The sequence below is a fragment of the Lithobates pipiens genome, unplaced genomic scaffold (genome assembly GCF_037356315.1).
Source record: "Lithobates pipiens isolate NorthernLeopardFrog02 unplaced genomic scaffold, aLitPip1_a1.2 Scaffold_16, whole genome shotgun sequence".
NCBI lineage: Eukaryota > Metazoa > Chordata > Amphibia > Anura > Ranidae > Lithobates > Lithobates pipiens.
In genome coordinates, this window is record NW_027507748.1 from 452,288,653 (window position 1) to 452,303,247 (window position 14,595).

General features: G+C 44.6%; 1 protein-coding gene across 4 annotated transcripts in view; it reads left to right on the forward strand.

The window, feature by feature from the left end:
• The window catches only part of LOC143983296 (cohesin subunit SA-2-like), a 155,058-nt gene that overhangs the window by 138,255 nt on the left and 2,208 nt on the right, over positions 1–14,595 (forward strand). For all 4 annotated transcript variants that reach the window (XM_077482810.1, XM_077482811.1, XM_077482812.1 and 1 more), the window contains 2 exons: positions 1,111–1,240; positions 11,249–11,339. In XM_077482810.1, coding sequence (XP_077338936.1) covers positions 1,111–1,240; positions 11,249–11,339 — 221 coding nt within the window. The remainder of the gene's footprint in view (positions 1–1,110; positions 1,241–11,248; positions 11,340–14,595) is intronic.

The following is a 14,595-nucleotide window of genomic DNA, read 5'->3' on the forward strand; positions in this document are numbered from 1 at the left end:
AGGAATAAAGAATTATGGACTCTTATGATGAACATTTAGCACTATGTTATTCGGTTTTCACATGAATCCAGCTGGCCTCCCACCTTGTTGTTGATCTGCTGAGGTCATTTCCATTGAGTCCCACTGTCACTTTTTGTGTGACGGGTGAAAGATCAGAGTCCAATGCCTCACATCTGCTTCTTCATGGTTTCTGTTGCTGACCCTCTCTCTCCTACTCAGAGTGCTGCTGTACAAGGAATGATATCGAGACAGATGCAGGTACTTATGCTAGCTGTATAAAAATCTACATTTAAATATTTTTTAAATATTAAAGAGTAAACAACTACTCAACTTTTTTGCCTGGAGATTGAAGTTTGCCTGGGGTTCAACTTTATTAATATTACAGATAAAATGCATGTCCCGCCTGGTGACTTTAGGCCACATGTCAAACACATGTGGCCCTAGCACCTCTCCTGCAGCTGTGGCACCCCCCTTGTGCAGCGGGAGAGAGCATTGTCCCCCCCCCCCATCTCAGCATTTGCCAGCAGAGGGGAGGACAGAGCTTATCTCCGCCTCCCCAGGTCTCTTGTTTCAGTAGTCTCCGGCAGCTGGCTCCAGCCCTCCTCTGGTCTTCCTCCAGATGTAAGGGAGGTTGGGGAACTCTTGAAAAAGGGGCCCAATTAGTCACCTGACTGAATAATACTAATTTGCATTACTGCATAAGCTTTTTTTAGCTTGTTTTTTTTTTTTTTTAGTCCTGACCAAAATAACGATAAGTAAAGATAGGTAAATTCCCTTTAAAATTGAATCTCCGAAAAAAAGACATTTAGTAACAAGCATTTTATGTGAAATCTAGTTGCTGTTTTTTGTGTCTACAAGAATGTTCATGAGGTTTCTGGCCCATATTGTTAGGCTGTTTTTGACACCATACTGCTTCTGTGTGTTGTGAACACTAACTAGCTATTGCACAGTTTAATTCAGTGACCGACCCCCCCCCCCCCCCCCTCCTTTCAATGCTTTGCGAATCTGAAAATGATATGTAATATATTTTTCTTAATACTGGTGGCCAGTGATACAGTTCAGGCTTGCGACCAAGCAGTGGGTAATGTGTGTTTATACTCTCTGTTACAGAGCCTATTCCGAGAAACAGTATGGAAGACAAGAGTGCATTTCATGAACAGAACTCCCTTTATTCTGCTAAAAGCATGAGACCAGGAACGCTTCAAGAGCAGGCATCAGAAGACATTTCATCAGTGAACAGGTAACTGGATATAACAGAATTTGCTAAATAATAAACCCATAAACAAAAACTAGCTAGATATACTTGAGCGATACTCCTATAATATTCCACTAAAAGTTTTGCAATAGATATTTGCCCTGGTTTGGTGTACTTTCCTACCCCCAGGTATCTGACTAACAAAGCTGTGCTTTTCTTAACCTGAAGTTAAACCTCAAATTCATACCTGAGCTGAGCGTCTGGTTTGTTTACAGGATTTATTTTTTGTTAATGTTTGTACAAGAATTTTTGCACTTTTTTTTTAGGTATTTGAGGTGTGTCGTTTTTTAAATGTTTTTTAGCCAATGGAAAGCTAGTTACTAAGGAGTAAAATGTGTGGTAAGGGCATTTTGCATATTTTTCTGCACGTGTACATGTAGTTTTCAGATTCTCCTGTTGAAGTCTGTTGGGGTCAACAATGTTTGAAGCTTGTAGCTCAAACAAAGCTAATGCACTTTTTTAAGCTACAAGCTTCAAGCAACACTATGCTAAAGTGTGAACAGGCACAACGGAAAACCATGGAATTTTAGAGTTTCAAACTACAAAACGCTTAGGTGTGAATGGGGGGGGGGGGCTAATATGTCACAAAGAATTTCATCTTATAAGTAGAGAGTAACAGACTTTTTTTTACATATTTTATTTGGACTGAAAAAATCTAATTTAAACATTTTTGGTGGTCACAGAGATAAATTTCTAGAGATGAAAAGAGTTCAAGCAGACAGAAACAAAAAAACAGCTGAGGAATAGAGAGAAGGCAGGTGACTGATACAGAAGACAGCTGGTAAAAAATCTTTATTTACCCATCATAGGAGCTATCCGTATAGCCTGCTGAAAAATAAGCATGGTTATAGAGGTCAACAGCTCAAGCTGAAATAATTTTCAATGACTCAACGTTATCATATGGCTTAGTCTGAGGTTTCAGGCAGACAAAGCCTATAACCCACAGTGCTCTGGGAGTTCTCTGTCCTGTATAAACATTTTTTTTCTAAAACAAAGAAAATTGTATACATTTATAAACATTTAAATTGAAGAAAATTGACCCAAACCCCATAAAAGGCGACTAGTATTTTCAGAAGCAATGGCAGCCTCTGAATTTCTGGAAAATTGGGCACAAAATGTTTCTTTTGAACTCTACATACTGTGCTATTATTTTTACAATGATAAATTCAGACTTTATATCAAGTTAACAACATCTTATATCACTGCCATTGTCCAGGAAGATATTTTTGTATAAACCATAATTATATGGTACAAGGGAGCACAAGAGCTATAATCTATAAAAGAATACTATCCACGTGGCAGAAGCGAGAAACCGGAAAACTTAAACTGAAGTGCATCTAAATCTAAGAACAAAATTACTCGTCCTTCAGATGTGGTGGTTACATTTACTCACCCTCAAAGGGCATAAGTACGGTGGGGAAGAAACATAAAAGATAAAGTGAAGAGAGTAAAAAAAAAGAATTGTGGGGGGGGGGGGGGCTGTGTTGTATACTCTATTTTTTTTTCCCAGGTTCAGTAAGTCAGTGCTACAAGCGGGTAGCAAATAAAACTTGAATCTTGGTTCACATACCTTCTTGAATTTTGCCATCTTCAGCAGGAACTGGCCAAGGTTTGAACCGTTAATGGGCAGGCTGAATGTTCCAAGTTGATCGATCAACTTGAGTACAACCAGCGTGCTGGATTCCCTTGCAATTATTGCTAGCAGCTGCTATAGCCGCTAGCAATAACCACTGTCTTCTCCCGGAGAGGCCTGGCAGGAGGGCTTCCCGCATCAACAATATCTGTGTTGATGGGGGAATTTTTTTCCTGCAATTGAATTTTGCTGTGTCTATAACCGGCCTTATCATTTTGTCTAGTTCGTTTTTCAAAGATCATGACTTGTGAAACCCAATTCTTGAAATCCACAAAAGAGGCCGTGTGGGTTTTTAATGCTCTTTCAAATAGCCTTTTTACCACTGTTAAAATGTGTTAGGCTGGGTTCACACTGCTGCACAGAGCAGCTCACAGTAAGGGTTCGGTGCATCCCTGTTCACCTGTTTCAGGTCCGAATTCAGTCCGAATTTTTGGCTGAATTCGGACCTGAAATGGACCAGAAGACACACAGTGTTCATGTGCAATTTGTACCGGAGCCGTTCTGGAGATGTGGGAACCAGCTCCATAGAGCGCTGGTCACAATCTTCTGACATGTTAATTGACTAGTGTAAACCCAGTCTTAGACTAGTTTGAATTGAGTGTTTGTGCACTTCTTGGGTGGTTTATTTAGAAGAGCTGTGATCAATTTAGTTTAGTAGGTAAGCTAGCCGTATTTATACAGTAAATGTTTGATTACTGATATGACTCCCACTGACTTTAGATGTAGCTTGTGCACCTGGGTGATTTTTGCATGGACAGGAAGTTGCATCAGCAGCAGTGGACGCTGACTCTTTATGTATGAGTGGTCACAGAGATAAATTTCTAGAGATGAAAAGAGTTCAAGCAGACAGAAACAAAAAAACAGCTGAGGAATAGAGAGAAGGCAGGTGACTGATACAGAAGACAGCTGGTAAATAATCTTTACGGGAAGAGACAGCTGTTTTAATGGCATGGAGAAACATGGGAGGCAGGAACAGCTGAGTGGGTTGTAATAGACACACAAAGGATTCCTAGCTGCAAGTTTTTTCCCCCTTTTTTTCTTCTTTTTAATAGGTGGCTAATCATGATACAAATAGAGCAAAGGATTATTCAAAGTTAAAACCCAATTGAACTTTCATTTTGAAGATGCATTTCAGGGGCATGAAAACAACAGGTGTGCAAAGTCTTAGACCCCTTTCACACATGCGGACCGTTCAGAGCCGCCTGTCAGTTTTTTCAGCGGATCTGAACGGTTGCTCCATACAGCTCTATGGAGCGTCGGATGTCAGCGGTGACATGTCTGCTGACATCCGCTCCGCAAAATCCAGATGGATGCAAACCGTATTTTCCATCCGTCTGGCAGATCGGATCGGATGAAAACAGACAGGCGGTCCGTAATCATCCGATCCCGCCCATAGGGGAGAGTGGATATCTGACAGGTACATCCCTGCACTCTGTCACCCGCTGGCTCAGTGGGGATCAACGGAGCGATCCCCCGCTGAGCAAGCGGAGGAGTAAAGATGGGCAGCCCTGTGTGAATGGGGCCTTACAGTTTGTTTTCATTAGAAAGCAGCCACATCTAAGTAGAAAGCCTGTGTCCCTGCCAGCATGCTCTGTAGAAGGACCCTTGCTCTCTGTGTGGAAGAAGTGGTGTCTCTGCAGAGGTCTGACACACCACCTGAGTCAGAGTTCTAGCAATCAACAAAATGAAGTAATTAAATATTGCTAAATAAATAAATATAGCAAGCTTAAGATTTAAAGGCACAGTACAATAATATTTAGTCACTTAAGCTTCTTTACACTTTTGTATTTGGTGTTTTCTTGAATGCAGCTGTGAGTATTAGTTTTTGGAGCACCAAGTGCAGTTTTTATTTATTCCTTTTGGAATCAGCAACATTAATTCTTCCTGCTGATTGGAGGGCAGAAGCACTACCCATAAGCACTCTATTTAACCACTTCAGTCCCGGAAGATTTTACCCCCTTCCTGACCAGAGCACTTTTTACAATTTGGCAATGCGTCGCTTTAACTGACAATTGCGCAGTCCTGCAATGCTGTACCGAAACTAAATTTGAGCCCTTTTTTCCCCCACAAATAAATCTTTCTTTTGGCGGTATTTGATCACCTCTGCGGGTTTTATTTTTTGCACTATAAACAAAAAAAGAGTAACAATTTTGAAAAAACCCCCAATATTTTTAACTTTTTTCTATAATAAATATTCCCCAAAAATTTTTTAAAAGACAAAATCTCTTCATTAGTTTAGGCCAATATATATTATTCTACATATTTTTGATAAAAAAAATCACAGTAAGTGTATATTGATTGGTTTGCGCAAACTTTATTTTATTTTTTTACTAGTAATGGCAGCGATCTGCGATTTTTAACGACATAGCGGGTGGACAGATTGAACACTTTTGACAAATTTTTGGGACCATTGACATTTATACAGCGATCAGTGCTATAAAAATGCACTGATTACTGTGTAAATGTCACTGGTAGGGAAGGGGGTTAACACTAAGAGGCGATCAAGGGGTTAAATGAGTGTTTCCTCAGTGTGTTCTAACTGTATGGGGATAGGAACTACTTAGTAGGAACAACGATAGGTCTCCTCTCCCCTGACAGAACAGAGATTTGTGTGTTTACACACACAAATCCCCATGCTGGCTCTTGTGCATGTGATTGCATGTGGCTGGCAATGCGCATCGGATCCCCCGCCGTGCGGCGGCTCTTAAAGGGGACGACGTACCTGTACGGGGTTTTGCGCAGCCGTGCCATTCTGCTGCAGTATATATGTGTTAGGCGGTCGGCAAGCGGTTAAAAAAGAAAACGTTTTATTGCTGTTTGTGTTCCATTCCAAGGGGATTTTGTTCACTTATTGTGCTATCTGATGTGTTATCTGATACTCTTTAAAAATATAGGTAGAAAGGAAAACCCCAGATAGGGACACAAACAGCTAGCAAAGGCAAGGGGAGGAGAGCTTCTGCTCTGATTGCCTAGGCACCTGTCAAAACTTGGAAAAATATATATTCCAAATTAAATCAGATGCCTGAAAGAGTGGAACAGAAGTGTGACGTTTCGTTTTAAAACATTGTAAAAGCACAAAAAATCAAGTATTCCATTTTTTTACATTCCATATTTGAAAAAATAAAATGTAATCCTTATCAAAACATTCTCCTCATTAGTACCCTTCTCTTCTGGGAGTGTTTAATTGCACTTTGTGCTGGCCTAGCTCCTCTGCCCATCACCTCAACTCGTAGCTACTGGGTGAGGAGTCAAGGGGAATGCTAGAGCGCAGACTTTCTTACCCTTTTTACCAAGGAGGATCCCTCGAAAATTTTCAGGACTTAGGGAACCCCTAAAATAATCTTCAGATCTACCAGTTACAATATATTAACACAATCAGTAATTTGTAGATATACTTATAGATACAGGAATAAACAATAAAAATTCAGAGAATCTAAGGCTACTTTCACACTGGGGCAGGCGTCGGCGGTAAATCGGCACTATTTTTAGCGCCGCTTTACCGTCGTTTTAGCGGCGCGGTTGAAAAAGGTTTAAAAATCAATGATTTCAATGGGAAGGGGCGCTTTAGGAGCTCCTACAGCACTGCAAAGATGCTTGCAGGACTTTTTTTTACTGTCCTGCAAGTGCACCGCTGCAGTGTGAAAGCACTCTGGCTTTCACACTGGAGAGGCTCTTTACAGGCGCTATGAAGGCGCTATTTTTGGCGATGTTGCACCTGTAAAGTGCCTCAGTGTGAAAGTATCCTTAAAGTTCATCTTCAGCTTGTTTTTGCTGCACAAATATTTCAATCAGTTTAATAAAAAACATCTCTGCATTTATGTTTAGTGGTAAAATATACATTTGCTTTGGTGTTCAATGCACTTGGTATTTTTTTCTACAGAATATGTCAGCATTATAGAAATACAGGAGTTAACTAGTATCTCTGGCACTATTTTTCCTATTTTGATCACGACAATGACACAATTACTATAGTTACAGTGCCTTGAAAAAGTATTCATACCCCTTGAAATTTTCCACATTTTGTCATGTTACAACCAAAAACATAAATGTATTTTATTGGGATTTTATGTGATAGACCAACACAAAGTGGCACATAATTGTGAAGTGGAAGGAAAATGATAAATGGTTTTCAAATTTTGTTTAGAAATAAATATCTGAAAAGTGTGACATGTTTGTATTCAGCCCCCTTTATTCTGATACCCCTAACTAAAATCTAGTGGAACCAATTGCCTTCAGAAGTCACCTAATTAGTAAAGAGAGTCCACCTGTGTGTAATTTTATTTCAGTATAAATACAGCTGTTCTCTGACGCCCTCAAAGGCTTGTTAGAGACCCTTAGTGAACAAACAGCATCATGAAGGCCAAGAAACACACAAGACAGGTCAGGGATAAAGTTGTAGAGAAGTTTAAAGCAGGGTTAGGTTATAAAAAAAAATCCAAGCTGTGAACATCTCAGGGAGCACTGTTAAAAAAATCATCTGAAAATGGAAAGAGTATGGCACAACTGCTAACCTACCAAGACGTGGCCGTCCACCTAAACGAACAGGCCGGGCAAAGTGAGCATTAATCAGAGAAGCAGCCAAGAGGCCCATGGTAACTCTGGAGGAGCTGCAGTGATCCACAGCTCAGGTGGGAGAATCTGTCCACAGGACAACTATTAGTTGTGCACTCCACGAATTTGGCCTTTATGGATGAGTGGCAAGAAGAAAACCATTGTTGAAAGAAAGCCATAAAAAGTATGTTTGCAGTTTGTGAGAAGCCATGTGGGGGACACAGCAAACATGTGGAAGAAGGTGCTCTGGTCAGATGAGACCAAAATTGAACTTTTTGGCCTAAAAGCAAAACGCTATGCGTGTTGGAAAACTAACTCTGCACATCACCCTGAACACGCCATCCCCACCATGAAACATGGTGGTGGCAGCGTCATGTTGTGGGGATCCTTTTCTGTAGCAGGGACAGGGAATCTGGTCAGAGTTGATGGGAAGATGGATGGAGCCAAATACAGGGCAATCTTAGAAGAAAACCTGTTAAGAGTCTGCAAAAGACTTGAGACTGTGGCGGAGATTCACCTTCTGGCAGGACAATAACCCTAAACATACAGGCAGAACGGTTTAGATCAAAACATATTCATGTATTAGAATGGCCCAGTCAAAGTCCAGACCTAAATCCAATTGAGAATCTATGGCAAGACTTGAAAATTGCTGTTCACAGAGGCTCTCTATCCAATCTGACAGAGCTTGAGCTATTTTGCAAAGAAGAACGGGCAAAAATGTCACTCTCTAGATGTGCAAAACTTGGTAGAGACATCCCCAAAATGACTTGAATTGTAATTGCAACAAAAGGTGGTTCTACAAAGTATTGACTCAGGGGGCTGAATACAAATGCACGCCACACTTTTCACATATTTATTTGTAAAAAAAATGTTGAATACTATTTATCATTTTCCTTCCACTCCACAATTATTTTGCACTTTGTGTTGGTCTATGACATAAAATCCCAATAAAATATATTAATGTTTTTGGTTGTAACATGACAAAATGTGGAACATGTCAAGGGGTATGAATACTTTTTCAAGGCACTGTATATGTAACACAAATAATGATGGGAATAATGCTGGTGACTTGCTTTCTACTAAGCCCCTCCCTAGGGAACAGCCCAAATTACTAGTATTTTTGGGAGGGACAGAAGGGGGTGAACAGAGGACATATAATGGGCTCAGAACTCTCAGTCTTATCATATAATAATCACAAAGCCATATTATTCCCCTTACTGGAACACTGATCGCAGCCGCTTAATGTTAGAACCCCCAGCTTAACACTTCTAGGTTGGCAACTCCTGTGATGTCCATCCTGACATCAGATATCACAAACCGGTCTCCACTTATATGGCTTTGGCAGTGCAAAGTAAATGCCGTTATAGGCTGCCTCTCCTGTATCTCCTCTGCAGGAAAAACACAGATGGACCCAGTCTCATCAGCACTTCAGAATGTGTTCAAGGCTTCCACTTCCTCATTCTATGCTGGTTTGTCTGCCTCTCACAGAGTCAGTGTTCCCATATCTGGGCACAGCCAGCCCACTGCACATACATTCAGGCGTCACACTGTCTGTGCCCAGAACTCCTCTGTCGCCACTAGCACTACCACACCTTTCCTCCTCAACTCACTCTGCTGCTTCAAGCACCCCTAGGATAACACTAAAAGGGAGTATGGAGGCTGCTGGCAGCTTCATCCCCGCTGTATTTAGTGTCACGCTTAGATGTAAGGTACAAGGTACCCGCAAGGAAGTGATACAATAATGTTTCTTCTCCAACTGTAAGGTTGCATGGAACCTGCTTGATAGAGTGCCACTTGAGTGCCAGCTCTGAGTCTGCTGCAGCTACTGATATCACTTACAAGATGGCAGTGACCTGTAGCAGTGTCAGGCCTTTCTTTTGAATGCCTACATAAGAGCCAGTCGGCTTATAACCTCAGCTTATTCCATTAACCACTTGCCGCCCGCCCTATAGGCAATTGACGGTGGCAAAGTGGTTGCATAATCCCGATCGGACGTCATATGACGTGATCAGGATTCTGAGCCGCTGCGCACTGCCGGGGGCGCACACCGCGGCGATCGTTGTTGCGGGGTGTCAGTCTGACACCCGGCAACTACAATTTCGGTAAAGAGTCTCCGACGGAGACTCTTTACCACGTGATCAGCCGTGTCCAATCACGGCTGTTCACAGTGTAAATAGGAAGAGCCGGTGATCGGCTTTTCCTCACTCGCGTCTGTCAGACGTGAGTAGAGGAGAGCCGATCGGCTGTTCCTCTGACGGGGGGGGGGTCTGTGCTGATCGATTATCAGCACAGCCCCCCCCCCCCCCCCCCCCCCGAGGATGCCCACACTGGAGCACCAGGGACGCCACCAGACCACCAGGGATGCCCAGCAAAAGGTAATCCTCCCTAGACCACCAGGGATGCCAATCAGTGCCCATAATGGATGCCAATCAGTGCCCACAATGGGTATCACGGATTGGCATGCATTATTGTTTGGCACTGATTGACATCCATTAGTACAGCATAACACAATACAATGCCGCCTATCAGTGCCCACCTGTGGCGCCTATCAGTGCCCACCTGTGGCGCCTATCAGTGCCCACCTGTGGCGCCTATCAGTGCCCACCTGTGGCGCCTATCAGTGCCCATCCGTGCCGCCTATCCATGCCCACCTGTGCCGCCTATCCATGCCAATCCGTGCCAGCTATCAGTGCCAATTTGTGCCACCTATCAGTGCCCATCAGTGTCGCCCATCAGTGCCACCTATCAGTGCCACCTATCAGTGTCACATATCGGTGTCCATCAATTCCACCTCATCAGTGCCACTTCATTGGTGCCCATCAGTGCCGCCTTATCAGTGCCCATCGGTGTAGCCCCATCAGTGAAGGAGAAAACTTACTTATTTACAACGTTTTGAAACTGAAACAAAAAAAACATAATTTTTTTCAAAATTTTCGGTATTTTTTTATTTGTAGCGCAAAAAATAAAAACTGTAGAGGTGATCAAATACCACCAAAAGAAAGCTCTATTTGTGGGAAAAAAATAATAAAAATTTCATTTGGGTACAGTGTAGCATGACCGCGCAATTGTCATTCAAAGTGCGACAGCGCTGAAAGCTCAAAATTGGTCTGGGCAGGAAGGTGTTTAAGTGCCCGGTATTGAAGTGGTTAAGCTTTGACCAAAAATCTGGAAGCTGATTGGTTTCTATGCAGAGCTGCACCAGATTCTAATCTACACTCTCCAGCTTTAGTAAATTAACCCCATCGTGTTTTTTTTTTTTTTTTTGGTAGTGCTACTGCAGAATTGTTTGTTTCTCAATGCAAGTTTATTAGTCTTCCCATACTGAAAACAATAGAATCTCAGCTTGGGTTAAATTGTATCACAGCATTTAGACTGGGAGGCTAAATATGCCTACAGATAATTGTTGGTGATGGCAGAAAAGTTACTGAATGGAATTTATCAGAATTGGAGCACACAGAATTTGGAGCAGCTGTGCATAGTAACCAGTCAGCTTCTATCTTTCATTTTCAAAGCTTAACTGAACAAGCTGAAGTTAGAAGCTGATTGTTTGCCATGCACAGCTACCCCAGATTGTCTCTCCTCCAGTTTTGGTCAATTCCTCCTACTGTGTTTTAATGCACAGAGATGCCCACAAAATGCCCCACCAACAATGCATGTAATGATTATGAAAGGGCCTGAAATATACAGCGTCTTAGCATATAGTCAACGAAACAGATGTCCTGTTGGTTTACTCTGTTGCTTGCACCAAGGGAAAGGATAGATTCACTGATTAATTTTCTGTGTTTTTTACAAAACATTCCACTTCAAAGTTTACAACCTCCGAACAAAGTGAAAAGTTTAAATGCACAAGTGGATGAAAGCAATGAAGATGTCGATGTTGATGAAATGGACACAAATGAGGTAGGTTTGATACATTTTATGTAATGTTCCATCTAGTGGTTATATTTCTAAGGACTTGTACCTCATATATCACTGCCCCAGTCTCGTTTAGAAATCAACAAAGGGAGCGCTGTTCTGGTGAATAGATGGAAACAAGCTGAAAGTTCAAAAGTAACAACTTAATTTTATTTCACTAAGTACTAGAATTTTATATCTATTTGTGTACATGCTTCTTATTGTTTTTCCACTTCATGGGTTAATTGCAACTTGGGTGGGAAATAATGGCTGCTACACCCCTTGGTACTTGTATTTATACTCCCCCCCCTCTGCCAGCTAAGATCATGTGATCTGACTAAGAGGTCAATCCCCGAAACATGTAGTCCGCCCTGACTGAGCCCCGACATCTTCTCTCATCACTTACTCTTATCTGGCACTTTGTCGCTGCCTGCCCGTTTGCAGACTCTCCAGTGGAGCACTTCCATCCGCTCCTGGTGTTCCTCCTGATCGGTACTGATCAGCTCTGCACTGCATCTCCTAGTTCCATTAGTGTTCCACCATCAGGTTCACTGCCCACCACCAGGAGCTCCAGGGTCCAAGGTAGCCATCCATCCCATCCAGCTCAGCGGAGGATATCACTACCTGTGAGTCACATTGCCTCATGGGCACATTTTCATTTCCCTGCAAGGCCTTATGACACTTTGTTTTATGGCATCAGATTGTCCTAATCCACAATAAATGATTGTTACTTTTTAACTTTCAACTTGTTTTCATCTATTCACCGGAACAGCGCTCCCTTTGTTGATTTTTATGTTGTCCCTCATTTGGTCATTTGAGTTTAGGAGCAGCAGTCAGGGTCTGGCACTTTCCATTCATATGGTATTCCGGATACATACATGCGCCTGGCTTTTCTGGTGTTTTTAGGGCTCATTTACACTAGTGGCAAGGATTGCCACTCCATTAAAGAGGTATCTACACGTTTCAAAGGTGTTTTATAGACGAAGGAAAGCTTGTGTACACCCACATCCCCAGCTGCTGCCCTTTGCAGCTTAGGGGGGAGTGGTTGGGGGTGGTAAAAATGCAGCTCAGCTACGTGTTTTTATCGCCCCTCAGCTGCAAGTGTAAATTAACCCTTATGCCGCGTACACACGTAGCCGACTATCCGACGGACTTAGTCTGGCGGACTTCCCACGGCACTTTTTCAGCGGACTAATATGGCGTACTGAGTCCGCCGTACTATCCACTCTACTTTTGAAATGAACGGACTCGCCCACACACGCGGAGGAAAGTCCGCTCATTTCGAGCACGTCTCCAGGTAGGCGGGGCCCGCGAAGGAGACATCGCTGGCCCCGCCACCTGGTATGGACTTAAAGGGGAACCCCAACGGCGAAAAAAATCGGCGTGGGGGTCCCCCCCAGGTCCACATCAGACCCTTGTCCGAGCACGCTACCCGGCCGGCCAGGAAAGGGGGGGACGAGCGAGCGCCCCCCCCCCCCTTCCGCGCCGTACCAGGCCGTGTGCCCTCAACATGGGGGGTGCCTTGGGGAAGGGGGGGCCGCAAGGCCCCCCACCCCAAAGCACCTTGTCCCCATGTTGATGAGGACAAGGGCCTCTTCCCGACAACCCTGCCCGTTGGTTGTCAGGGTCTGCGGGCGGGGGGCTTATCGGAATCTGGGAGCCCCCTTTAATAAGTTGGCCCCTGGATACCGGCCCCCCACCCTATGTGAATGAGTATGGGGTACAATGTACCCCTACCCATTCACCTGTGAAAAAAAGTACAAAAAAAAAACACAACACAGGGTAAAAATAGTTTATTGCACAGCTCCGGGGGTCTTCTCGCCGGACTCCTCCGCTATCTTCTTCTAGCCCGGCTTTCTTCCTCGCCACCGCCCTTTTTCCGACTTTGGGGGTCTTGTCCCCCTGTTCACCGCCGCCTTCTGTTCTTCCCTTCAGATGTTGCCTCGTCGCTCGCTCCGCTCACAATGACGGGGACCGGGCGTGCGGCGACTTATATAGGGACATCACCGGATGATGTCCCCGCCCATTATAGGGTCACAGTCCCAGAGGATGCTGGGACTGTGACATCATAATAGGCGGGGACATCATCCGGTGATGTCCATATATAAGTCGTCGCGCCGGAGCCAGTGTGAGCGGAGGGAGCGACGAGTCAAGATCTGAAGAGAACAGAAGAACAGAAGGCGGCGGCGACAGAAGACCGGGCCACCGCCTGTAAAAGAGCTATAAGAAGGCGCGGTGGCCCGGCAGAAGAACTGAAGAGGGGGACAAGACCCCCGAAGTTGGAAGAAGAGCGGCGGCGAGGAAGAAAGCCGGGCTCCTCCGCTAGCAAAAGAGCTAGAAGAAGATAGCGGAGGAGTCCGGCGAGAAGACCCCCGAAGACGGAAGACCCCCGGAGCTGTGCAATAAACTATTTTATCTTGTGTGTTGTGTTTTTTTGTACTTTATTTTACAGGTGAATGGGTAGGGGTACATTGTACCCCATACTCATTCACATAGGGTGGGGGGGCCGGTATCCGGGGGCCCCCTTATTGAAGGGGGCTCCCGGATTCCGATAAGCCCTCCACCCGCAGACCCCGACAACCAACGGCCAGGGTTGTCGGGAAGAGGCTCTTGTCCTCATCAACATGGGGACAAGGTGCTTTGGGGTGGGGGGGCCTCGCCCCCATGTTGAGGGCACGCGGCCTGGTACGGCTCGGAGGGGGGGGGGGCGCTCGCTCGTCCCCCCCTTTCCTGGCCGGCCGGGTAGCGTGCTCGGACAAGGGTCTGATGTGGACCTGGGGGGGGGGGGGCCCACGCCAATTTTTTTTTTCGGCGTTGGGGTTCCCCTTTATGTCCATACCAGGTGGCAGGGACAGCGACGTCTCCTTCGCGGGCCCCACCTACTTGGAGACCCGCTCGAAATGAGTGGACTTTTCTCCGGGCGGGAAAAGTCCGTTCATTTCAAAAGTACGGCGGACTGGCATACACACGGCCGGATTGTCCGCCGAAATGCGAGTCCGGCGGGAAGATTGGAGTGCAAAACTACTTTCTAAGTCCGCCGTACTTTCGGGTCAAAAAAGTATGCCGTAGGCTACACACGGGGGGATTGTCCGGCGGACTTGAGTTTGCCGGACTTTTCCACCCTATTGTTTGATCGTGTGTATGCTGCATTAGGGAGCAGCAGGACATCAACAAGGTCACCTTTGTGCTCTTTGTTTCTATAAGCATGTTCACAGCTAGGTGTGGTGGCTGGCTGCTGGCTTTAAAGCATTTGTTACTCCAA